General features: G+C 44.9%; 1 protein-coding gene across 4 annotated transcripts in view; it reads right to left on the reverse strand.

The window, feature by feature from the left end:
- Positions 1 to 27,517, reverse strand: part of NOS1AP (nitric oxide synthase 1 adaptor protein) — a 1,516,567-nt gene that overhangs the window by 258,138 nt on the left and 1,230,912 nt on the right. For 2 of the 4 annotated variants that reach the window (XM_069641481.1, XM_069641480.1), the window contains exon 10: positions 22,987 to 23,136. In XM_069641481.1, the coding sequence (XP_069497582.1) occupies positions 22,987 to 23,136 (150 nt within the window). Of the gene's footprint in view, positions 1 to 21,986; positions 23,137 to 27,517 lie in introns of those variants that run through there. The other 2 variants (XM_069641483.1, XM_069641482.1) reach the window with 1 other exon arrangement.

Consider the following 27,517-nt stretch of genomic DNA (forward strand, 5'->3'; position numbering starts at 1 on the left):
GACGGGACCCGCAAAGGGATAACGGGGTGAATAACGGTACCGCAATTTGCCGTACCATTATTGCCGCCTTCCCCCTTCCCATTGAGCCCTATGTGGGCTCAAATGGGAATGGGGAATAGCCCTGGTGAATGGGGAATTACCGGTCCCGCCGACCTCGAAATGGACCGGTAATTACTCCATTCACCAGGCCAGAGTTGGAACGATTTTGGAGGCAGCCATGCCGCAAATAGCGGTATGGTTACCTCCAAACTCGGAATGAGGGCCAATGTGTTGGTCTAATAGCTTCCTGATTTCTTCTTCCACCTGTTTTTGAAAGGTATAGTGCTTGGCCACAGCTTTTATGACTGGATCATTGTGGAGTTTCATTTTACAATTGCAATACTTGCTTATTATTTTAACTACATTCAGGAATGAGTTTATGACGTCTCCATCGCTTACCATGTATTTGTGCGCCATCATTTGATAGAGAATGTGCACCAGGCCATGTCCAATGCCGTCCTAAAACTCAAGATGCAGCCACTGTTCCATTTTTAATACGTGCAGTTGGATATGCACTGAGTGTGATTTGAGGGAACATATCGCTGATATTACACCTCTGCATGGTAGAGAGGTGTTGGATCCGTATGGGTAAATGTCTACACTAGATGGTTTTAATTCCAGCAGATGTGGTAGGTTATCATATGCATCCTCACTGAGTATGTTCACCGTTGCCCCAGTGTCAATGAGAACCTCTGCGGCAGTGCTGTTCATCTGCATCACTAGAATCGGGCTGCGCTCCTTGGCTGTATCGTTTCCCAAGGCCCACACATATCTCTTCTTCCTCTGATCATCTGTGGACGATGTGGTTTCACTGCCTGATGGAGTGTACCTTAATGTAACTTATCCTTCTCTTAGAACACTAGCATTCACACCATTCTGGTGAATGGCATTCTCTTCTGGTGTAGAATTTGCTGCTATCGTTGCCTACAGGTGGATGCTTCCTTTGATTACTGCTCATTCTGGCAACGTTGCCTCTCAGATGAGAGTACCTTTGCCTCCTCTCTTGGTGATCCTTTTGCTTGCCTCGTCACAGGCGCATTCTTGCAGACAGCTCAGAAATAATCTTCACCTTCATAGACAGCACACTTTTGGCCTATCGCAGGGTAAGGTCCGTTGTGAGGATACTCATATCCGCACATGAAACAGGTGTGGTCGGTATGTGGCGTAGTGTTGGTGACCAACGGTGTTAATTTGTTAACATTTTTTGACACTTTTTGTTGTGGTTGCACACCCTGTTCATGTTCTCCATCTTATGAGCACTCATGGATTCGGTGTGCGACATTGCTAGAATTTCCCCAAGTGATCTCTGTTTCTTCAGTAACTTCTTCCGGAAAGCTGAGATTCACATCCTGCAATTACCCGAGATCGGAGAGCTTCATCATTTCAGTATCTGTGAAAATCGCAATGCTTTATTCTGATTCGCAGTCACATTCCGAAATTTTCAAGGGTTTCCCCCTTTTCTCGTCATGTTGTGCGAAAGATGCGTCTCTACGAATATTTGGAGCACATTATATAACATTGCATTGTTTATACATATTATAACGAAAGAAAAACTGAGATATGGAGAAGGTGAAAGAAAACCACAGGGCATATGTGTATGTTCTAATTTGGGAGCGTAGGTAGCAGCAAGTTCTGTGTCACCCAGCCCCCAAGTCTTGGGGATCTCTGGGCATAAGGATTTTTGTTCCTCGCTCTCTGGGCCACTGGAGGAGGGGGCACTCAAAAGGTTGGTAGATGCATTTATCTCTGTACCTAACCCCATAAACCATGCAATTCAGGACTATTTTATAGCTGTTTGACTGATGGAACAAGTGTTGGGTCTGCCAATGTAATTCCTAATTCCAACGGCATCCAGTCTCGGCCTCAACTCCTTTTTTTATTGTTTGGGTCAACTCTGACCTTTCTATAGCACTTAGTGTCATTTAAACAGATAAACAATAAAACCGAATTAAAAAAGAGATAAAGATCAGAAAAAGAAAAGAGGGAAGAAAGAGGACAACAGGAAGCCAGGGGATCAAGGAGACATAGAAGTAAAAATGAGGGGGGAAAAAAGGCAGAGGAGTATAGGCAAGTTGTAACTAACTGGCCAATCATGCCCTATTATCTGCCGTTACATATCTTTGCCATTCGCGGTCTGTACTGGCAATCCTGCCCCTTTGTTAACCCCAAATTAATTTACTACAAGACCACTGACCCCCAATGTTCCTTTACTTCAACTTTCAATTTGAGCCTGTGTTAAGTCTGTCTCCTGTTGCAGCAGTCCAATTTTTGCTAGAACTTGATTAACTGCAATAGTTATGTCAGTGTCCTGAAATCATTAAGTTCCAGAAGTTTTGTGACGTCAGCCATTCTATTTTGTCCACAGATTTGTAGAAATGGTTGGCACTTACATCCCATGTTCCTTTGCACTCTCAAAGCAGATGGTATAGGCTTTGCTTAGATGGTTCTGAGCAGCCATCGCATAAAGAAATGGCTTTAGAGTGTTGACCTCAAATGCTTAAGATTTCTCCTGTATGAATTAAATTTAGGCGAGCCCTCAGGAATCTGTTTCTTGAGTCAGCACTTGGGTGTTTTTGTAGATATTTTGGCAGTTGCCCCAGCTTTTTGTCCACTGTGAGGAAACTATTTTTGGGTTTTATTTGCCTCATTTTAGTTCCTGTTCTAATCCAGTCTAGTATTTCTGTTTCTTTTTTAACTTTCAGCGGATTAGCCATCAGGACTTCTGTCGAAGTATCCGCTGCCAACAGTGTTTTACAAACTCTTACTTCTAGGTTTTTTAATGAGTTCGACTTCCTTGCTTGCATCTGCAGTTTTATATCCTCGTATAGTGAGTTATCTTGTGGATCTTTTATCAGCCTATAGAGTGATAGTAGACTCCAATTTACTTGTTGTTCCATGGATTTCAACCCCAGTTCAAACCTCAGGGCCGACATAGGTAGGCAGTTTGGCAAGTTTTCCATACCTGACTTTCATTTTTTTGCCAGTCTATCTCCCAAAGGATTGGATTGGCCTCCAAACCATATAGTAACACAGGAGTTATTTTAGCGATGTAAAACTTTACTAGTGGTATGATAAAGAATGTACAGAGCTCCCATAAAACATTTTTGATCTGCGGTATTACTCTTTCCATTTTTGTTCTTATTTCAGCTTCGATTTTATAAATTGAGGGAGAGGCGTATATCACATTCCCCAGATACACAAGTTCTTCCGTTCTCTGAATATCCTCACCTTCAAAGAACCAGCTTGTATAGTTTATTCATTTGTTTGGTTGTTTCATTATCAAGATTTCTGATTTCTTAGGGTTTACCCGAAGGCCATTGATTTTGATGTACTTGCTTAGGCCATTCAAGTGATGTTGTCTATCGACAGGACTATATCGTCCGCATATGCAAGCCACAAAACCTTGGTTGCATAAAGTTTCGGGCTCGCCATTGCCCATGATTCCAAGAAAGGCCCTAGATCTGCTAGATACTGGTTGAAGAAGAATTGTGCTCGCAAGCAGCCTTGTCTCACTCCTTGCTCAGCCCTTATGGAGCTACTTAGGTGCCCTGACTCATCCAGGCGTACCATCAGTGTTGTATCCTTATGTAGTTCTGAAAGAATGGCCAGCAAACCCTTCGGTGCTCCTCTCAACTTCTCCCATAAATGATCTCTGCTCACTAAATCAAAGGCCCTGGAGAAATCTATCCATGCTCCATATATTGGACCTATACTGGACCTTCTCCTGATGCTTTGGAATATTCTGACAGCAGAAACAATGTTAGCCCATTTAGTGTGGTGGACATCCCCTTTCTGAATCCAGTTTGAAATTTAGAAGTTGTTTTTGCATGCTTAGCCCAATCCTCTAACTCTGTCATGATCAATCTTATAAATATTTTACTTTCGATGTCGAGGAGGGCTATCGGCCTGTAATTTTCTGGCAGCGGCTGATCTCCCCTTTAAAGAATGGTATGATCACTGCTTGTTTCCAGGACGGGGGGAACATGCGTTTTTTTAGTATTTGCGTATATATCACGAATAGGAGATTAGGCCAGGTTTTAACGTTGTTTTTTAAAAACTGGTAAATTAACCCATTTGGTCCTGCTGCTTTTGAGGTTGAAGCTTTTAAAGTTAAATCCTCTATCAGTTGTACATCAAACTTGAGCTCCCATTTTGAGTTAACCTCTTCTCCTCTTAGAGTCTTGGATGTATTCTTAAAGTTGTTTGTGAGATAGTCCACCCAGCTCTTTTCCAGGACTAAGTTGCAGCCTCAACTCCCCATCTCCTCACCTCAGCTCTGCCCCGTACCCCTCAGACCTTTGATCTTTCATGGGAGCCCTCGGCTAAGTTCCCTATGGTGTATGTTTGTTCACTCAACCCAGGACATACTATCTGGCATTTCCTGGATAAAGGGGGCGTGGGCCTCTGACATGAAGCGGCATCTTGGAAATGCTGGTAAATACACGTATGTGCACAGTGGCAGGGCACAAGGCTAACTGTAAAAACAACAAAATGGCAAAAAACATTGTAGGCATGCAATCTGATAAAAGCATGGAGGGGATCCACTCTACGGCTCAACTGACCAACCCCCCCCCACCCAGGGCTGATAACGGCTTTTTTCCCCATCACATGGACTGACGTGCGCAAATCAATAACATTGCGCATGACCCCCCCAGACCTGCCAGTCTCCACTGATGCCATAGAGCTGGAAGTTAGCTCTAACATGAGCAACATAGACATGGACCTTTGCTACGTTGTCCAGGAGAGCCTCCTTGGGTGTGTGTAGCTGAGATCCCCTTAGCTACAACCAAAGATCCCACTCAATGTATCAGGCATCGGATGTTAGGCTTTCGAATTCCCCTAATATGTGACCTGACCACACATTCTGTCATTATCGATCAGCTTACTGAAATCCAGTCCTCTGTCCACTCTGCAGTTCGCATTGAAAATTCTGCTCAGGCTTTGTGGCCTTATTAATGCCAATCAGATGGGACAGAATGCAGAGAATCCTGCCCCCGCAAATGCTGGGCACCCTGTTCTCTCACCCCGCCCCCCACCCCAGTAATGCCTCCTAAAGTACAGCTGAATCACAGCTATTCAAAATGATAGCCCAACAGTAATGGGCACTGGCCAGGGTGCAGTGGGTAGTGTGGAACTGGGAGAAGAGATAGCTAATATCTCGAGGTCTCCTGACCACAGGCACGATTCTGAGAACACTCCTATCTACCAGAATCGCAGAGAAAAGCGACTGGCTGTAAAAAACGGCCCTAAAACAAATCCCACTGTCAAAAAAGGCTGGGATCGGCGCCAAAGAGTGGGCTACCCAGGGGAGAAAAATCTAAAAAGGCATGGAAAAGGTCCACCCATCAGAAGAGAAGGACGAGTAGATGAACTGGCAGCTTCACCAGCTGGATTTTGCCCAGCGACAAGTTAACAGGTGGCAGCGAGAAGACTGTGGCTGTAGCGGAAACTCCAACTGTCAATAAGCAAGGTGAGGGTAGGACGATTGCCTGCTCCACTCCTGAGAGAACGACGTCCATCTACACTATTAAGCAAATCCATCAGCGGAAGAGAGATAGGTGGGCCAATCGCTCTGAGCTGCTCTCCTTGTTACATCAAATACCTTCACTGAGGGTTCAGACTTCGCCTTTGTTGAACCCCTTAAATGCCTCAATGCCAACGCCTCCAGAATCCACTGCAGGGTGTCTGATTCAATCATGTTGATCCATAACCATAAAGATCAACTATACAAACTCGGCATTGAACTGGGCATTGACCCTGAGACCCCTGACCCTGCTCTTCCTATCTCAGGAAGCAAAATCTTGCAATGGATAGCGGCAGCACTGCCTGCAATAACTACGAAGGATCAAGGAAGGCTCTCCATTTGCTCCTGGAACACCCGGGGGGTTTACTTACCCGACAGGTACTGGCGCTTCAGTGCATTCTTTTTTCTGACAAACATATCTTCATGCTGCAGGAGTCTTGGTTGCGGAACCCCTATTATGTTGATGATTTTGATACCATTCATGTCTTTGGTAAAAAAGGGGTGCGTGGATGCCCATAAGGTGGCCTCTTAGTTGGGGTCAGACACCCCCTGAAACTGCTACGAACTGTCCAGACTGATTCTATTGACTTTGGTTTGGTGGTAGAAGTTGCGCTTAATGTCGGGGCACCTGAGGCCCCATTATTGGTGGTCTGCCTGTATGACCTCCCCAGAGGCATACAGACAGATGGAATAGAGAAATCTTTAGCAAATGTATTTGCCCGATGGCTATTAAAAATGGGGGAGGTTTCATCGTCATCGGGAGGGACTTTAATGCCCATTGTAGATGCCCCCGCAGTATTGATCCTAGCAGTAATGTGGACAGCATTTCTAAAATATCCCTACCTACCCAAAACGCACGGGAAGTTAAATGGTTGAACTTTCTCTCTGACTTGAATTTGTATATGCTAAACGGTCGCTTGAACGGGGAACATACCAGGCTTGCCTACATGGAAAGCGGGCAATAGCCAGGCTACACTTGATAATTTTTTTGTCAATACAGCTCTGATTCAGTGCTCCCTCCAGATGAGAATACAGTCCAACGAGCATAGTGACCATGCCACATTATCTTTAGAGGTTGATTTGAATGCGTCTACCGCTGTGCACCCAAAGTTAGGGAAGTAACGGGTCAGCCATGCTAGCAACAGAGTAAGCTGGTCGGACAAAAACATCTAGCTTGCAAAAAGCCTCTTCTGCACCGATCACAATATGACCTCAGTTAACTTAACGACTATGAGGGTGGACGAAATCGAGGGCTGGTTCTCAAGTACGATTCAAGTCGCAGTAAAAAACAGATCTCCTTGCTCAGTAGTCCAGTCTGCTAAACGCCACCATTATGACAAAAGGATTAGAGATCGGAAAAGGGAAATGAGAAGGGAAATTTGAGAGGCAAAAGTTAAGTTCTCTGTACACAGACTCCCTGAACATCTCAAAATGATAAAAAAAATTATATCAACACTGGGTCAAATGGTGGCGCTATTCCCTAAAACAAGATGGTTGTCGAAAGATGGCTGCAGTGCTCTACTCATGTTATATGAGAAAGATATGGCAGGACCTGGGGGAGGCTAAAGGCAGTTTAGCTGAAAAAGTTATCAATCCTGTGAGTGAAACACAATGGATCGCCCACGTTGAGACGACCTCTCCAGTACAGAATCAGGTCAGGATTGGGAAGAGGGAAGAGGGTCAATTCAGGAATCACTGGGAAGCAATCTCCCTTAAGATTGGGAAGCGAAAATCTTCTAAAGCCCCCGGCCTTGATGGCCTGGCAGCTGTGGTGTTAAAAAATGCTCCTGAGCACTGGCTGACAATTCTGGAAAATGTTGTTCGAGAAGGTGATGTGGGAAGGTAAGATCCCGATCTCCTGGCTATCAGCAATACTTATCCCTGAGAATAAGACAGGAGACCGGCTGCTACCGGGTAACTATCGTCTTCTGGCTATGCTAGTTGTTCCCGGTAAGCTGTTTGCCTCCTTCCTATTAGATCGCCTACAGATACGGTCAGATTCCGATAGGATCCTGGATCGCTTCCAGACAGGCATACTCACGGCCTGCTCCACTATACATAATCCGAGGGTTATGGATTAATTAATCGAGGGCACAAGAATTAGGGGAGGCCATGCTCTGTATGCACTTCACGTCCACTTTTCATTTGGTTCCCAAGGAGAGGTTTTGGACTAAACTAGCAGCCAGGGGTTGTCCATCTGTACTATTACACTTTTTAAAACTGCTTCACTCTAATAATACTGTGCAGGTGAGGCTGAACAACGAAGGGACACTATCAAGACCTATCAAGTCCTATGACCAGTTCTAGAGGGCTTAAACAGGGTTTTAGATTGGCCCCATTTTTTAAAATATGTATTTAGCTGACCTCCCACTTATCTTGAGAGGCTGTACACTTGCCCGCTCAGGATTGGCTCAGCCCCCGTCAAATACCTTGCCTATGCCCACGACCTGGTCCTTATGGACATGACCTTTGCGGGTAAGAGAAAGCTAGCAGAGGGGCTGTGGGGCCATGCATATGAAAACAAGCTAGTCATCAATAGGCAAAAGACCCAGGTTATGCTCTTTACTCAAAGAAAAGTAGCCCGCCGGGCCCTTTTGATGGAGGGTACATGTGTAGATTACGCTGAAAGCTATAGGTACCTGGGGGTGGAGTTGGAGAGTAGAAGAAACTATCCTTCATACCAAACTGCTAGAGAAAGGAAGGCAGTGCAACTAACAGCGCTGATTGCTGCCTTCAGTAAAAAGTCTGCAGGGTTCAGCCTTCATGGCATTCTGAAGCTGTACAAACAGTGCTTCTGTCCGGCTGTCTTGTATGGTTTGGAATCTCTAACCCTGGAGCATTTGTCTTGGGTTGTTAGGGCTGAGGCCCGCTTCTGGTGTCGAATACTGGGCCTCCCCCCCTGTATCCCGATGGAAATCATCTGCCTGAAATTGGGCATTTCCTTGATGACTACCACACTCTTACTGAAATGTGGCCTGCTATACTCGAAGACCCTTACCAATCTACAGTGTGACCTATTAAGATTGCTGGGCTCAGACCTGGTAAACAAAGTACAGTTGGGGTTTGCTAAGTCCACTCTAAGTATTTTCAGCACTCTTGGCTGGGAACGTGGTTAGCGGGAACTCCGTGGATTGGGACAGGCTAAAGGATCATGTCCATCTCCAGAGTCTGAAGTCTCATGAGTTTACATCCTTTGTCCCCTGAGAGAGCGCAGTGTTATCTTATGTTGTGTCCCTCGAAAAATGTCTGCAGGTTTCTACTGCTTTTCCGCCTAAACAGATTGCCTGTTCTGACGAACACTGGGCCTGCCAAGAAATTGAAACAGCCTGAAAGATTCAGTCGATTGGGCAAAAACCATGATTGCCCTGAAACTGGAAAGCACATATTGAAAGAGCGCACCATTATGCTTCCCTTAAGTGAGAGAAATGTGGGCGCTTATTTCCACAACTTGCCCTCACTCAGTGAGAGGGCTTTTTGGCTCTGGTGTCTGAATATGGAAAACAAGATCCTGCAGTTGGTCCTCTATCGTGTTTAGATATCATTTGAACAGCTGGTGGCGTCTTATGTAGAACCTCGACATGGGTAGGGTAATTTCCATCAATGAGGTCTGTCCAGGAAATACTGGTGGTATGTGTGGGATTGTATTGCCAGGATGATTCTCTCTCTTGTATGGCTGCACGAAATTCGAATTCTGCCGATCTGCCTGTCTGAACGTTCGCTTGCGTGCCTGGACTTCTTGATTGAATGATTGTAAATCCTGCATAGAATTGTGTATGTATGAATTTATGAATCTTATTCTGTATCTCACGTATTTCAAGAAGCAAGAGTCTTGAATCTGGATTTTTTATTTGTACTGTATTTTAATTCTCTATATTTTGCATGTGTAGTATTATTATGTTTTTATTTTCCTTTATGTGTAAAGTCTTTGACTGTGTCACATTAAAGTATAAATAAATAAATAAATGTAAATCTTCTAGGAGGGGGGACAACGCTTTAGCTGCCTTTTCTCAGGAGAGACCCTCAGCTGTACACCTTCCCTTTACAATACAGGCCCTGCTCCTTAGAGGCAACATTGGCATGACCCAGAAATTCTGTTTCTGAATTATTTTAACATGTTCAGTTTCATGTGTCAAGTCCCTTTCACTTTGTAGCAATGCTTTAGATTCTAGTCAACACAACGGTGCAGATGTATCCACACAAGAGGCTTGCACATTGTTAGGAGACCTGTTTCAAGGATTGTATGGATGCGCTGCATGATACGTCTGCATTAAAGCTGTGTCAAAAACGTTTGCCATAAGGCAGACCCACTGCGAAAAGAATAAAGCAATAAAATGTAATGATACGTTTGGGATTTACAGCTTTGTTCAACTTCGTCTGCCTTTTTGGGCAAGCAGAATGAGGGCCAAGGACACTGTACTCAATGCCACACAGAAGAGGACGGTGATAGCCAAGCCCAGTCCTCCATCCATTGAGCTGCCATCTCATCAATGCAAAATCCTTGGTCTTCCAAGTTGATGTGCTTTCAGGAACTCAATCCAGAAGTGCCCTGGTTTAGATGAATCTAGTTTAATGACTCCTCGTGGCACACATCTCTTGATTCAAACCTATTCCACAGTCTTACGTATACAACTCTCCACAACATAACAATGCACGCTCCTGCTTCTCCACCACCATCACTCAAGCCCAAAAAGTAACTAATTATGAGCTGGCAGACTGGATTACCCTCTCCCCCTCCACTCTACTCAGTCTGAAATGTATTATTTATTTATTTATATATAGTTCTTGTAACGTGCTACATGCCCATAGGCCACAGAGCGTACATGAAGGACAGACAGACGAAGAGTCAGCAGGAACAGGTCAATCAAGAGGTTTAAAAAATGGAATCCTAGTCAGCTGAGTTAAAAAGGAGAGTTTTGATGGTCTTCTAGAAGGCTGGTAGGGAAAATGAGGATTTGCAGGCAGGGGGAAGTGATTTCCACCCTTGAGAGGCACAGACTTCAAAGCAGGTACCTCCTAACCTTTTAAGGCAAAAACGAGGTTGGTATAATGAATTGGTGTTGTTAGAATGCAACGTTTTGGTGTGCTGAGCAAGAGAGATCCCCCTTTCCAAGTACAGAGGGGCTGCAGAGTTCTGGAGTTTCTGGGTCAGGGATAGTATCTTATGTCTGATCCTTTGTTTAGCTGGAACCGGGTGTAGCTTTTTCCTGAAATTGGATACATGGTCACTCTTAGCAAGACTGCATATTGCCCTAACGGTACTGTTCTGTGCGGTCTGTGGTCGGACATGATTGGATTGCGATGTGCTGATGAGCAGGCTATTACAGTAGTCCAGCCGCGAGTTGACTAATGCAGTGGCCAGAAGAGGCCTGTTTTTGATGCAGAGATATGGTCTGATCTGATAGAGCAGCTTAACAACTTATTCGCAGGAAGAGCGCACTCTTGAGAGATGTTGTTTCATGGCCAATTCAGAGTCCAGTGTAACACCAAGAGATTTTATTGACTTGCTAACAGGGATCCAGTTGCTCATTATAGGGATATGGGAGTACCTGGGGTCAATTTTCTTTAGACGAGGACTCATGTCGAGAATGAGAAGCTCGGTTTTCTCAGTATTCAGAGCAATTGAGTTACAGGCCATCCAAGTTTGTGGCTCACATTTTTGATGTCAGTGTCGTAGGTACCTGTCAACCCGAAGAGGAACTGAGTGTCATCTGAATAATTTGCATATTGGACTACCAGGTCATCGTGGGGGTCAAGTAATGTATATGTGTATATGTTAAACAGGGTCGGGGATAAACAGGATCCCTGTGGTATCCCACATGTTGACAAAATAGTAGTGGCTTCAGCATTCTTAAAGGCGACTCTTGAGGTTCTAGGGCTCAGAAAAGAAGAGATCGAATGGACTGCTCTCTCTGAGAAGTTAACAATATTTAATAGTCTTTCATGGAGAAGATCATGGTCTATGAGATCAAAGGCTGCAGAGAGGTCCAATGGCATTAACAACGCTGGGTGGCCCTTTTCTACGATCCTTGAGATGTTCGATTTAAGATCCAGCAATGCTGTTTCAGTCCCGTGAAGGGCTCTGAAGCCTGACTGATGGGTACCCAAGAGTTTATTCTCCTCCACAAAGTTTTGTAATTGCAAGTAGGCAACTATCGAGAATTTTCAACAAATATGGCACCTTGGTTATAAGACGATATTTAGCTACTGGATGGATCCAGTGTGTTCTTTTTAAGTGGATTGCGGGGGAGTTATCCAAGCATCTTTCAGAGAGGCAGGCACAACACCTTCCCTGAAGGACATGTTGATTATCCTGGTAATCCATGGGGTGATAAGATCCAGAGAGCCCTTCAAGATGTTAGTAGGGCAGGGGTCCCCTGTGCATGAAGTCAATTTAATGCTCATGATGATATCATGGATTTATCCCTCTGTGCAAAGTTGACTCAGTTTCTTGGCAATATTCAGTTGGTGACTGGAGGTTTTAGCCAGAAATGTATCTTGAATTGTCTGACAGCAAGCAGCGCCTTTGACTATAGGTGGGAATGGGGAGGTGCGATTCTCAAATGTCTTTAAAATTGTGAATAATTCATTAGGTGAGGATTTTGCTTTGTCAATATGAAGGTTATAGTTTTTCACTTTGGCTTCCGTAATGGCGTTCTTGTAAGACACAGCAGCATTTTTGTATTTTCCAAAAGTGAAGGGTACTGGATTTTTCCTCCATTCACGTTCCAATGCGCTTTTCATTTTTCTCGCGTCTATGTTGTTATCAGTGAACCAAGTTTTTTTTTTAATGTTTCAATGTTAACTTTCTTAGTTCTTTCAGGGGCCAAAGTGTCAATAGTGGTCTTAATCGCTTTTGAGAGATGGCATACCAAATCGGAGGAGTTAACAAATGTTTCTTTCGAGTTAAGACTTGTTGGTAGAAGAGCAGTGAACTCAGTAGGCAAGATGTTTTTAAGGTTCCTACAGTTTATCCCAGTCCGTGGGTTGCTATTAAGTCTGAGGGGAGCTGTAGGTACCAATGTATTGAGGTTGACAAGAGAGTGGTCAGACTAAGGGCACGTCTGGGTGTGGACATAATTATTAGATAAGTTTCGGGTCAGGATCCAGTCAAGGTTATGACCGCTTTGGCGAGTTCGGGTTTTTACCATTTGCGAGAACCCAATGGCTGCTACAGCGGACAGTAGGGATAGTGCCTTGATATCAATCAGTTCATTGGCCCACAGGTTGAAATCACCCAACAAAATTGCAGGGCAATTGGCTTTTATGGTGTTATTCAGGAGAGCGAAGAATTGTTCCTCGAACAAAGGTAGAATCTGCAGGGGTTTGTAAAGAAGGAGTATGGTCAGGGAAACATTATGGCTAACTCATTTAAAGCATCAAGTTTCCACATCCCTCCAGGTGTGGAGTATAGATGGGATGATAATCAAATTGTTCCTTAACAATGAGTCCACCCCTCCCCCTCTTTTACCAATGCGGTCAGTCCTACAGATTTTATACCCTTTAGGCATGGTGTTATCTGCAGATATTTGAGCTGAAATGAACTGTCAGAGCGGAACACCAGGATGGAGATTACAGAGGCAACCTATTATGGATGCCTTTAGCACCCTGGAGCTGTTCCAAATTGCATGGGGTCACAGGTGCGTTCTTAAACTTTTTCATGTGAAACTCTGAGGGTATGGCCTGCCCAGGTGCTGAATGGACCAACTATGCATACCATTAACCACCAGCTCAAAGATCAACCAGTGCCCTGTGAAGAATCCGATGGTGTCATCACTCCTTTCCCAGTGGTGACCTCTCCCCATGTGACCAGGGCACGGCAGCCACTACCTGATCCTGATCCTGACCCTGGGGGCAGCAATATGAGGGATGATCACATGGGCGGGCGGAACAACCTCCGGGAGAGTGCCATGGCATCATCAGATGAGACTTGGTATACCTCTTGTTGTTCAGAAGATGCCTCATCCATGCCCTGTGCCTTCATGGCATATTGTCATGTCTCCCCTTCCCCACCTAGGAAGAGTACTGAATGTCTGTTTATAAAAACTGAAGGCGAACCCCATCAAATCTGGTCTGCCTTTCAAAACTCAAGAAAACCTTTTTTTCAGACTATAGCTACAAATCCTCCAACAACATTGAAAACATCGATCTGGACTCTATATACAAATCGTCAGAAATGGACTTCAATTCCCAGAAACACCAAAATACTGAGACGAGGGAGATGAGTCAAGCAAAGTGGAGCAAGGAAGGCCAGGAGCGAAAACAACGCTCTAGCTGTTGTGAACATTCAGAAGCAAGAACATGCCGCAGGGACACCAGAAGCCAACAGAAGCCTCTACCGCAGCAAAGCCAGAGGTGCACCAAGAAGTCCAGTGGGGACCACGAGAAAAGCCAAGAAGCCGAGGCAGCGAACAAGGAGAAGACGCTGAACAAATGCTGCAGGTTTACAGCAGGAGACACAGAGAATGCCACAAAGAACCAGTGTGTCCCCCAAAAGGGAAGCAGGGACACCGGGGTGTATGGAATTATGCCAAATGCAAGCATTTGTTAATAAAGCACACAAAAGCAAGCAAGTGGACAAGAATCACTTAAAGGGGAAAACAAAACCACAATAAGAAACCTTCAAGTGGGTAAATGTATATGAAATACAGATTAGAAAAGCCCTGGCTGAAGAATGTACCAGGCAGATGGAAGAGTAGAACAGGTGAACTATCAAACTTGGAGGTGGGAGCAAAGTCCATGTCAGAAAAGCACTGGCAGGAAAGTATACCAGGCAGCTATAGACTGCACGTGTTGGCTTGAATCAAAAGACCTGGCAGGGGAGTACACCAGGCAATTGAGAGTACGTTCATTAAAAAAAAAACCTGGCAGGAGAGTGTACCAGGTGGACACAAGTTATGAGCATGTGTATGTGGAAAAGCCCTGTTAGGAAGGTATACCAGGCATAGTCAAGATGAACAGTGTCTAAGAGAAAGACAAGCCAAGAAGTCCTGATAAAAGTACATCAGGAAAAGGTTTTGGAAATACAAGAGAGGACAGGAAAAGCATGGCAGGAAAAACACCAGGTGTCCTAACAAGACAAAGATTCAAACCACCTTATTTTATTCTAGTTGTGTCATTGAAAAGGAGGGATTCAGGGAACTGACATTCCTAAAGACAAACAAGGAAGAGAAATCCAGTGGAAGGGAGCCACCCTCTGGAACCAGGAGCTCTATCCTTTTGGAAATGTTGTGCTAAAGTTACACATTTCCTTTTTGAACATGTATTCACCACTAAAGGACAAAGACATTATACCTTTTCAGCTTAGAGTTGTTTTATTAGAATGTGAGGGCCAGAATAGTACTTTGGACAAAGGATGCTTTATTTTAGACATTCTGACCACGGACAGATCCTTAGTTTTGGTGTTAGGAAGGGGAGCACCTCTAGAGCAGGGACAGAGAGGCTTTTTTGCCCACCCCTTTTTATTTTAATAAAAGTCTTTGACCAAAACTATGAGCCCCTTGTGCCCGACTCTCATTCCTGGCTCTTCACCGCCTCCCTAATCCTAATCATTGATCATTCTCGGGTTCCAAACATTCCACTGTCAGGGCAAACCAATGTTTCTGTAGGGTTTTCTGGCACACCAGTTCTTTGTCCGGTTTCTTCACCGGTACCTATTTCTTTGGGTCCCTTTACGGACCACTGTCCATTTCTCTTGACCTCGAATTGTGGAGAGAATTTGCTGTGGTTGAATCTGTTGAAGGAATTAAATGTGGTAATTCATTGTTCTTCTGATGGAGTGCGTTTGACGATTTCACCACAGCAATTTTCTGTTTCGCAATTCTTGACTAGACCTTTGCCGCCAGAATTCAGTAATGTACCAGAGTGTTTGTGGGCAGTTGATGACAATGATGTCGGTGTTTTGCAGATTGAGCCTGTTAAAATAGTTTTGAAACATGGAATTAAGCTGCCCCGTATTCCACAGTATAAGATCTCAGTTGAAGGCGAGCGAGCTTTGAAGAGCATTGTTTCTGATTTTGTGCATCGTGGGGTGATTGAGGAGATTGCAGGAAGTTTGTGCAATAGTCCGATTTTACCCGTGTACAAAAAAGGTGATAATGCAATTCCATTTCGTTTTATAATTGATTTACGTGCCATTAATAAAGTCGTCGCTCCGTAATTTCCAATTGTGCCTGATGTGACGACAATATTAACCTTGATTCCAGCTACGGCTACTCTCTTCAGTGTTGTGGACCTAAAGAATGCTTTCTTCAGTATTCCTATACATGAGGATAGTAGATACTTGTTCGCGTTCACCTTAGGGGGACGCTATTTCACATTTACTCGTGCACCTCAAGGTTATACTGAGAGTCCTAGTATTTATAGTAGGGCTTTGAAAGAGCAGCTTGATACCCTTGGTTTTGCCCCCTACGTGTACGTTGCTTCAATATGTTGATGATTTGCTTTTAGCCGCTGACTCAGAGCTCTTGTAAAGAGGGCACTGTGTTGTTGCTCATCCATCTAGCTAAGCATGGTCACAAAGCTTCGCTCAAAAAGTTTCAATATTGTTGCCAGGATGTCGCCTATTTAGGCTATCTCCTGTCAAAGGAGGAAAGAAGATTGACACCTGAAAGAATAAAACACATTTCTGGCATGTCTGTCCCAAATACACAAAAGGAAGTCAGAGCCTTGATAGGTATGGCTTCTTACTGTAGGTTATGGATCCCAAACTTCTCACTAGTGATAAAACCGATGTTGGCCTTGACGAAGAAGGGTATTTCTTCGCCATTGCCATGGAATACGGAGCATCAACATTCATTCGAGTTGCTCAAGACTGCATTATGTTCGGTGCCAGTTTTGGGCTCACCGAACTATGAGAAGGCCTTTGTGTTGTTTGTGCATGAATGCGATGGATGTGCTTTGGCTGTATTAACGCAGGAACATGGAGGGAAGAATAGGCCATGTGGTTACTACTCTTCCGCCCTTGATCCTGTTGCATGCGCTTTGCCAAGATGTTTGCGCGCTGTCGCTGCTGCTGCTGCGTCTGTAAAACAGAGTGAGGGAATGGTCCTAGGCCATGATTTAACCCTGATGGTGCCTCACTCTGTAGGTATTCTATAGAACAAAACCCAAACGCAACACCTCACTTCCGCACGACTCACAAGATATGGATTAATCTTGTTTGCTCCCCACATTCAAATTAGGAGGTGCTGCGTTCTTAATACGGCTGAACTCCTACCTTTCCCGCAAAATACTGTTTGCGGTGACGAAGAGTCACATCACTGCCTGTATACTACTGAACAAGATACAAAAGGCAGAGTTGATTTGAGGGACACTCCTTTGGATAACCCACAAGGTGAGCTGTTTTGTGATGGCTCCTGCTTCAAACTACTGGATGGTACATCCACAGCTGCTTATGCAGTCACTACATTGAGTATGGTTGTGGAGACCAAGAGAATTACGCATAACTCTGCGCAGGCCGCAGAGATTATAGCATTGACTCGAGCTTGTGAGCTTTCCGAAGGGCTAACAGTAAACATATATACTGATAGCCAGTATGCCTTTGGGGTGGCTCACAACTTTGGGAGACTTTGGTCAGAGAGAGGGTTTTTAACTTCGCATGGAACCAAGATCCAACATGGCTCCCTGATAGTACAATTGCTTTCAGCGCTTGCGCTCCCTAGTCAGTTAGCAATCATTAAGTGCGCAGCACATCGCAAGATTATAGATGATGTAGGGAAAGGGAATGCTTTCGCTGATCAAATAGCTAGACAAACTGCCTCTGATCTCTTCACGGAGATGTATGTTTCAAGGGAGACTGTAGATGCCTATGCAATGGATGAGGGTGTTGGATCTGTACGGGATATCCAAGCCGATGCCACATTAGAAGAATCCAAGAGGTGGGCTGAGGACTTGGGGAAACTCGATGATGATGGGTGTTGGGTGGACATGGTTGAAGGGAAATGGTTGCTTCCTAATGCCTATATAGTAATGATGGTTACCATGGCACACGGTCCCACACATGTGTGCGCTCAACAGATCACGAGAATGTTAGAGAAAGTCTGGGTAAATGATAAGATTTCAAAAATTGCCCAGCATTATGTCCAGAATTGCATGATTTGCCTACAACACAATGTGGGAAAGGGGACAGCAACTCCAAGAGGTAGCTTTGGGCATCCTTCTGTCCCGTTTGAAGTGATTCACTTTCACTTTATTGAAATGGAGCGATGTAACGATCTAAAATATGTCCTTGTGGTCATTTGCGCCTTTAGTAAGTGGGCCGAGGCTTTCCCTGTTAAAGACGCTACAGCCATGACCACTGCAAAGACCATGTTAAAGGAATTATTCCCACGGTTCGGTTTGCCGAGAGTTATCTGGTCGGATAATGGTCCGCATTTTATCGCTGCTGTAATTCTACAGATATGTACGGCATTGCAAATTGACAAACGATTCCATTCGGCCAGACATGCTCAGAGCGCCGGATTAGTGGAAAGACACAATGGTATCATAAAAAACAAGCTCGCTAAGACGTGTGCCGGCACCAAACTAAAATGGCCGGACGCCTTAACGATTGTGTTACTTTCAATGCGGACAACCCCTCAAACTAAGACTGGGCTCTCTCCATTTGAGGTGGTAATGGGGAGACCTGCTAATATTTGGGGTTTGCCTAAAAGCTGTGCATTGCGCGATGTAGAAAATGTACTTCTCTCAGACTATTGTAACCAATTGACTAAAAACCTGTTTTCAATTTATCACCAGGTCCGAGAGGCATTGCCGGTGAGGTCCGAGGGCCCCGGTCACAGTCTACGACCAGGGGATTGGATCCTCGTTAAATCCTTCGATAGAGCGTCTTGCCTCGCACCACGTTGGAGGGGCCCCTACCAGGTGCTCCTGGTCACTCAGACTGCGGTGCGGGTAGGAGGACGTCGCCACTGGATCCACGGCAGCCACACCAAACGGATCCCACACCCAGTGCCATACGATACAGAAGACGCAGAACCCCTTTCCGACATTGAAACCAACGTACCCGAAACGGCAGACGGTGGAGAGAGAGTATCGGAGGCCGTTCCGGAAGTTGTAAGGCCCGACAAAACGGCCATCTTGCCTCCTTGCTCTCCCACTGCATCGTTTGTGGATCATTCATCTTCTGATCCAACTTCCGTTCACTCGCCACCTCCTGTGGGAAGTGACGACATCCTGTCTGCTGATTCTTTTGCACCGCAAACTGTGAAGTATAATCTCCACCCAAGGAGATAGGTTTGCAATACGGCTCTTGCTGTACAATTGAAAGAATTTGAGGGCTTGCCTTTTTTTGGCCCAATTGCATAAAGGGTTCTGCTGGCTAAGGGTTGTGGGAAAAGACATTAAGAAGACGCGCGACCGGAGTCGCCAGCAAACGAACAATTGGTGTTTCTCGATTGAAGACGACAATGCCCGCATCCGCTACCGTTCGTACTGAACTTTTGGACAAAAATGTGACTAGGAGAGACAATGAGCAGATATTTATGGGGGCCCCGAAAACGTTTTGTTGTCTACTGGTGATAATCACGGGACTTTTAGTAACTGTTGGTTGTGGGTTTTGGTATTTGGAGAGAATGTACCCTTTGAATGATTTCCTACCTGTTGAAAATATAACTGTTGTTCCCACTCCTTCTGTGCAACTACATACCTTGTCACCTAGAGATCTTTTGCATAGACGGAATTATCAAAATAACACTCTACTTGTAATTATGAATGCTACCCATGCAATCTTTAACAGAACCAATTGTTGGATCTGCTCGCATTTACCGCAACATGGGGATAAGGGGCTAGGTTGGTATATTCACCCTTTACCTTTGACAACTGCTTGTTATGCTTCACTTAGAGCACTGTTCTTTGGCCGATGGAACGATAGCATCTCGGGGAACCTTGATGGCACTAATTTGAATAGTTTTCAGAAACGTGTTCTGACTCCCCTGGGATGCTCGCTTTTCGCAAATAGGAGTCAGCTCAATATTGCTTCTATCAGGACTGTCTCGTCCTTTCCAATCTTTGATTTCCTTTAAAATGGCTCCGATAGGCAATAAGGATGCCGTGCCTCCTTCTTATACTGTTAACCATAGCCCCGATTCAGTTTCTTTCTGCATCCAGAGGAATGGCACCTGGTCAATGGGAGATTTTAAAGGTTGTGCCAACGTTGCAAATTTGACTGGGGAAGACAGACCTTTGTATGTAGGTGAACCTATCTATTTTGTTTGCGGTAATGTAGCATTTCCTTGGTTGCCCAGGGATTGGCAGGGAACTTGTTATCTAGGAATCCTGTTACTTGGGGTGTTTATAGCAAGTACTGTAGAGGTTTCGAAGGCTCGTCCACGGCGGGACGAAAATGGCGACACTCCAGCACAGGTTTTAGGAGATGTAGCGAAATCATTCCTTCCATTCTTTGGGCAGATAGCGAATTCCGAGGATATCAGCAAACTAGCGAGAGTACTGGAGAGAACCATCAACTGGACCGCAGATATACTCTATAATATGACTTTAGAGCAGAAAGCCATCAGATTGGTAGCGCTTCAGAACCGGATGGCATTAGATGTCATTCTGGCTGAACGTGGTGGAGTATGTAAACTAGTGGGGTCCGCTTGCTGTGTTTTCGTACCGGATTCCTCCCCAACTATTTTTAAGGCAATACAGAATCTGCACATTCTTAGTTCAGAAGTGCATGTTCCCGAGGGAAATTGGGATTTTAGCGCTTGGTTCTGGGACTTCTTGCGGTCTTGGGGTTGGAAAGTGCTTTCAGTCTTGCTGATTATTTTGGGAATTCTGCTATTTCTTTGTTGTTGTATCCAATGTCTACCAAGTATATGTTCAATGCTAGGGGGATGTTGCACTCACGCGATAGGTACAATAGGACATAAAGTGCATGCCCCGGATAAAACCTCTAAGGAGTATGTACTGAAAGAGATCTTAGTAAAAGATCTAATGGCGATAGATATTTCTGACAGCTATTCAGGGTGTATGGACGATGACACATGGAGTTATTTGCAGGGAGATCAGAAGTAGTTTAGCACTTGGCATAGGCCAAAAGGAGGGTTTGTCAAACTAGAAATTATATTGTGCCTCCTATTGCTATGAATATATGTATATTGGCCTACGCCAAGCTGCTAACAAGCTGCTTATAAACTACATGTGAATAAACTCGCATTGCAAGGTCCTGACCTTAGAAACCATGTAAACTGTCATTTTGGGTCAAGCTGCCATTTTAGGTTTTCTTGCTCTATAAAGTCACCATGTGAGCTAAAATGGTAGCCTATGTTATTCAGAACAGAACTTGGTTGTCATAACCTCTCTACAGCTAATGTATAACTTGCCTCCAGGCCACTTGTTAGGGTCATGAGCTGAGACCTTGTCCTTCTGCTGACCTGTGTGCAATGGATTACCTATATCACCGAAACTGATCTATAATTGAATGAGAACACCTGCTTAACTACATTGTATAAACTAAGTCCTGCATTGTAATGTTAGGACTAGAGCATACATTATTACCATTTCTTCTTGTTAATGTATAAACCTAAGATGAACTAGATTTGACCTGGCAAGGGACCCTAGAGCAGTAACTTATTCATGGAATGGTTAACCTGCAGAAAGGCTGGACAACAGGCTGGAGAAATGTATAAAAGCCTGACTGTTTCAATGAATATTTGCACTCACTGAGCACACCGAACCACGCCGGAGTTCGCTGTGTTGTACTGAGGGTCGATAGCTATCTGAATTTTGTTCTGTTCTTTTGTAACTGGATTCAGTATAAAATAAAGTGCTTTGTATGTTCCTTTGTAACCTGTGTTTGGTGTGTTTCCTTTTCGGTTACCCTGCCTCATATTATTTCCTTGTTTTCACATGCCCGGCAGGGCCAGACGTGTCAGGCATAGCGGCTCCGGCAGGCAGACTTGTACTTTGACCGGTCAGGAAACATTGGTGCCGGTAAGCTTACCGGCACCGCTGTTTCTGGACCAGCAAAGTTGAAATGAGGCCCATGGACTGCAGTCACAACATCCATCGATGGGTCATTGCCACACTAACCACAGCAGTACAGCAGAAACGGGACCCCTCCCATGATACCTTGCAGAGAAGATTTGGCTCCCTACCCAAAGGCCTTCAATAAGTGCAATGTGAGTGCAATCTGCCATGTTCCTCTGAGAAGCACACGCTGGACACCCCCGGCCCCAGTAGGAATGTTGCTGCCCACTATAGGAGCTCATGCCACGGATGGGCTTGCTCGAGTTAACAGAGCTCTACATGCATGCATCCCAACTATGTACTTGATATGTGGCCAAGTCACATTAAGGAATATCTTTTACACGCATGTGCCTCTTTGTTTAAAAGCAATAGCAGTGAACCACTAAAGACCCAAACTCTTGGCAACGTAACAGGATCCCATGGTCCCAACCTCCCCATGTTAACAATTCCAGAGAATACCAAAAAGAAAGAGTTTTCCAGAGAATGTTGACTGAAAGTTCTGAGAGGTGAGCAAGACAGGACTCACTCGATGCAGCACTTCCTTCATGGAGTTGAAGGGATCCTTTACAGGAAATGCACAAAGTGGTCACAGCCCCACAACAGGCAGCTTGGCCATTTTAACATTCAATGCACATAGTGTCTATGACAAAGCCGTTATAAAAGCGGTTGAATCGCACATATGAGGCATCTTGGACATCAAGAACCAGTCTACATGAGTCAACAAACACAAGGACTAACGCACTTTGATTTTGCCCCAAGGAAACGAATCGTTTGTACCCTTTCGCATGATGCAAGGGTATTCAGTTCATGGTCCTCCCGATGGTTTGGACTACAACCCCCATAACTATAGCTTACATAGTCAGCTGTGAAGGATCATGGGAGCTGTAGTCCAAAACACATGGAGAGCAACAAATTGAGTAGCCATGAATGTTTGCTCTTTTATATGCAAGTGGATGGGCACAGTCTTTTTGATCACCCATGAAGATGGCAGTCTCATATGACTGAGTCAGACTCAAGTCAAACATGTCTATCCTACATGTATTGGCATGCCGGAAGTGGGAGCGATTCTACCTGAGCCCTGCCGACTTTCAAAGGGAACAACCTGGTGGGTACCCATTTGGCAAGTCTACTGTTGTGTGCACTGTATCCTTCCAATACACTCTTGCTACCACGCACACTGTGCCCTCTTCCCCCTTGTGTCTACACTGCAATCTCATCATCGAGGCTATCGCCCATCATCTGCTTCTGTAAAACATTCATGAGGCGCAATGGCTCCTCCTGCACCCAGGAGTCACGCTCCTCACTCTCGTCAGTGTTGGACTCATACTCTGAGGCTATGCCCGACTCCCGGAACTTGAAGAGCTCCAGGCTGCCCAGGATCTCATCTGCCGCTGTCTGGCGGTCGCCCGGGAGGAAATGGAAGCACTCCAGCTTAACTAAGCAGTTGCCAATACCTAAGGGGCTGTTGAAGTTGTGGGAGAAGTCTGTGCCATCATTCAGCTGCGGCAGCGGGAGGTCCTCCGGTCGCGGGGTGGTGCGGTCACACAGCACGGGGAGCACATTGGAGCGGAAGGTGATCTCCAGCAAGCTGTCTTGGGATCCCACTACAAAACAACCAGGAAAGAGAGAATTAGAGGGATATGGGTGTTTTCTTTGAATCAATGTTAATCTGGGGTAGTTATTCTAACAAACAGTCAAATGGTTGTTTAATCAAGTTAAAAACTTTGTCAAATTATCATTGTCAAAGCATTGCATTGCAGGTGTGCACAGTTTCAGTATATCATCCACACATTGCATATATCTTGGGGGAGAGGGAACCACCAGGTGTGTCTAGATATGTAGGCCCTGGTTCATGGAATTATTTGCGTGTAAGACGAGGGTTATTTGCGTGCCATTCTGCCCGCAAATCCCTGTTTGAAGAATGGGGATTTGCAGGCAGAATGGCACGCAAATAACCCCCGTCATACACGCAAATAATTCCATGAATCGGGGCCATAGTGTTGAACCTGTGAGGCATATTGTTCTGGAAGATAAAGGCAAAGGCGAGGGGCAGGAGACGGACACACAGTGGGTGGGATGGTGTAATACAATTGATAGTCACACATGTCTGCTACACATGTGCATTATTTAGCCGGAGCATTCAGTGATGCGTGGGGCTGCAGAGTGCACGCAGGCAACACAGTCCAGTCTACTAAATAGCATAGCATTCTTGGTGAGGACTGTTTGTGGTGACACCTGCTGCAGTACCTACACGCCCCGTTAAATTAAAAGGGTTTGTCCATGAAAGTTGAGGTGATGTTAAAGATCTTGCGTCGCACCAGGTTTAGCTACTATGGAGACTTAGAGTCCCTCCAATCCGTTTGTGACAATATATAATGGTTGTGTTGAGCTATCCCTTTATAGTGCGCCGAAAAATAATAAGTCATAAGTCACGACACTCGTACATACGGAGGACTTCTTTGTACCAGGAGGGATACATTAAGCACCTTTATGCATTATGCAGTGACTTATGAGCGATCTATATAGCCTGGATTCGATAAAGGCAGCTCTGCCGAAACACGTGTCATCCACAAAGGCTCTAACATCACAAAAATAAAAGGAATTTATTAATCATCACTACTTGCCATTCCATTATTTTTCGGCGCACTATCAAGGTATAGCTCAACACAACCATTATATATTGTCACAATACTAAATAGCATAGTTGTTGGAGTAAAGCCAAGAGAGCCGTCATCCACAGCCGTGAGAGCGGCCAGAAAGTCTGTGCTGATGGGTGAAGGGGTAGTACAGGACCCTGACAGAGCGAGCATGGAAGTCATTTTTCTATCTGCTACTCTACGTTCCACGCCAAAAGAAAGGTCCATGTTGCCAACTTGCCATAGACTGACTTGATTTAGCTGTGGCAGTTCACCTCCAGGTGGCCATTAGCTCCTAACTGAGTAATTTATTAACATTCGCGCATTTTATGGAGGACGAATGATACTGCGCCATTTGGTGCAAGGGACGCTCTTCTTTGGCAGTACGAACCCTCTGCTTGATAGTGCCTGACTAAGGGCAAGAAAACATGTTTTAAGATCATGGTTTAGTGGCAGGGCCATTCTAAGCACTTTTGGGGCCCTGGGCACAGACATCTTTGCCCCGCCTCCACCAAACCAAAGGAATTAAGCGATCAAGACTATCTGCCCCGCACCCCCCTCCCCCCCGCCGAAATCACAACCCATAGGTTGATAAGCTGCCTCACAGCATTAAACATAAGGATTTTTACTCCCTTTAAATCCCCTTACCCTCTTCATTCTTGCTCTTATCAGAATGATAAACAAGTACCATTTGAAGGCCAACATTATCTGTCTACGAAGAGGTTACTTCTGTTCTAGCATAGATACAGGAGACTTTTTATCAATATCATCCAGGAAGGTTTGCAGCCTGTAGTAATGATCCAGGACTGTATGTAAAAGGTACATGTAACCCAGAATAGTCAGAGAACTCACATTTGCTGCCTCACAGAACGCAAACGTGCGCAAGCATGGATAGTGGAGACCAATTGGTAGGAAGGAGAAAGCTACACATATGACAGCATGGATAGTGGATGCGATTAGAAGCTACGAGGGAGGTGTCTGTATCCAGACAGAATGAGAATATAAATGGGACATGGTTTTCAAATAGTGTTGCCATTAGATATCAAAAGAATAAGTGCCTTGTGGTGTGCAATATATCAATGCTCACTATTATAGTGGAAGCAACACTATAGCCAGTGAAACCATGACTGAGGCTGTTTTGAAGATCAAACCCTGAGAAGGAAATCTCTCTGAAGGGCGGACAATTATGAAAGGTTTAGGGACTGGCAATTTCGAGAGGGTAGGCAATACAAGATTAAATTAGATGCCCAGCATTACACACACTGGTTAAGGGGTGAATCTGGGATTGGTGCCAACTCTGCAATTTCTGCATTTGAACACTTCATTACCAGTTCTTACCATGAACTGAAATAATCTCATTTTTATAAAACTGACTTGGAAAGTAGACCAATCACATTACCAAACATGACAATTTTTAAAAACAAAATATTATAGAATGGTTTAACACAAATTAATTCTAGCTTCATTCTCTCCATCATCAAAAGAAGTATATAAGTACCAGCATACCAATCAATGTGATTTAACAGAATTAATCTGGGTTGGGCTTTTGTATTTTAAAGCTTTACATACTTACAAAACACTGGCTTGTGAAATTGTCATTTATAAAAGTGCAGAAAAAGCTTTAACTTAAAAAAAAAAATGCAAGGCTTTCCCACAGAGAGTACATGTGCCTTCTCTGCCTACGCCCCAAGACTACGGGACCTCCTCCCCGTCGGCATCAGACTTGCCTCCACGCTCCTACAAGTTAGAAAAGAACTCAAGACCCACCTCTTCAAGGATGCTCTCCTTGACGCCATCACATTGCCACCACTCACGCCACCTGACTCGCTAGACGCCCCCGCCCCTACCACCCTGTACAGCTGTACCCCCCTCCTCTGCGTCTCTCTGGGTCCCAGCCTCCCTTCACTGTATATCTGTTCTGTTGTTAGTTGTTACCTCTGAAAAGCGCTCTGTTATGTATCTGTATTGTTTTATTCCTCTGTAAAGCGCTTCGTTGCTTCTCTAAGCTAGGTCTGCGCTCAGTAAATACATGATAATTATAATACAAATTGTATTAGTTTGGGATATCCTGATGGTGTCTGTGCAGTGTTTTGGAGGGTAATGTACTGGTGTGGATATTTGAAGTGTACACATTTGTGCGTGTAATTAAGAGATGCCCGTCTGTATGCTATTAACCCATTGCACACCAGGAAGCTGACTGTGAAGCTGAAACCCCCCCCCCATCTCTTACGTGCCTCACTCGAGGCACTTTCCCACCAGTGATTGACAATCAATATTATGTCGTGATGATATGGTTATTCATGGATGGGTAAGGCAGGAACTGCACTATTGGGAAATGGGTGGTCCACGTGGGGATATACCGTATGTGCTCTTAGTGGAAGCGTTCACCTCTCCTTGTATCCGCATCGGTTTCCAAGGCCCCCACAATGCACAGCCTCCGAACAGGACTACAGAACGGGTTATCTAATGTACAATTGGCAGCACGTGTCGATTGCAACGTGAATTGTGGAGAGTGTCGCCGTGTATCGCCCATCTACTGTGCCAGTCTGCAGCAGGTCCACCACCAGGTGACTTAAACCGTCTGTGTATCCACTCTTGGCCAAGTAGACGTACCCGAAAAATTGATGGGGCTTTTTGATGGCCACTTTGGGATAATTCCGATGCGCTAGTGAGCCACCAGATGGCGGTGTGGACCTATGCAACAATAACATATAATTTGATATTACACACAGCAGGTCTCCACCCCCTTCACATGGTCTGTTAAGTATGGGATATTTTGTGGGGACTAAGAGTTCGAACATCCGCTATTTTACTCTGAACCAACACCCTCTCCAAGAGATGAATGTGTATTTAAGAACATATACAATAGTTTAGGCAAAATAACCATCATTGCTAGCGAAACACGGGCTAAAGCAAAAGAGGGAGCAGTGTCTGGTGTTTAACCTTTATCTTTCCGTTTCGTCAAGCTTTTCATATCATTTTCACAAGTTGCCTATCCATAAAAATGATACTGGGGTATTTTATTGAGTCCAGGCGCCATTTAGATTCCGGGGTCTCCCCCAATCTAACTGTAACTGGGGTCAGTGGTCGCAGTTTAGCTGATGGTAAATCCGGCCAGTTTGCCAGAGGGGTTTGTGTCTGCCACAATCGGTGCTACGTGTTGCATTTGAGGTTTTACCAACATGAGCATACCATCTGCCCATAACGAGTAACCCTCTATGAGCATGAAACTCCAGCAAGCGGCCGCCGAAGCAGGACATTTCGGCGCAGCCGGTTCGGCGCAGGTTGATTTGGCACGCCCGTTTCGACACAGGAGCCGGTTTGGCACGGTGGCCCGTGCCGAACTGGC

The sequence above is a fragment of the Ambystoma mexicanum genome, chromosome 1q, assembly GCF_040938575.1.
Source record: "Ambystoma mexicanum isolate Mex_15411 chromosome 1q, UKY_AmexF1_1, whole genome shotgun sequence".
NCBI classification, from domain to species: Eukaryota; Metazoa; Chordata; class Amphibia; order Caudata; family Ambystomatidae; genus Ambystoma; species Ambystoma mexicanum.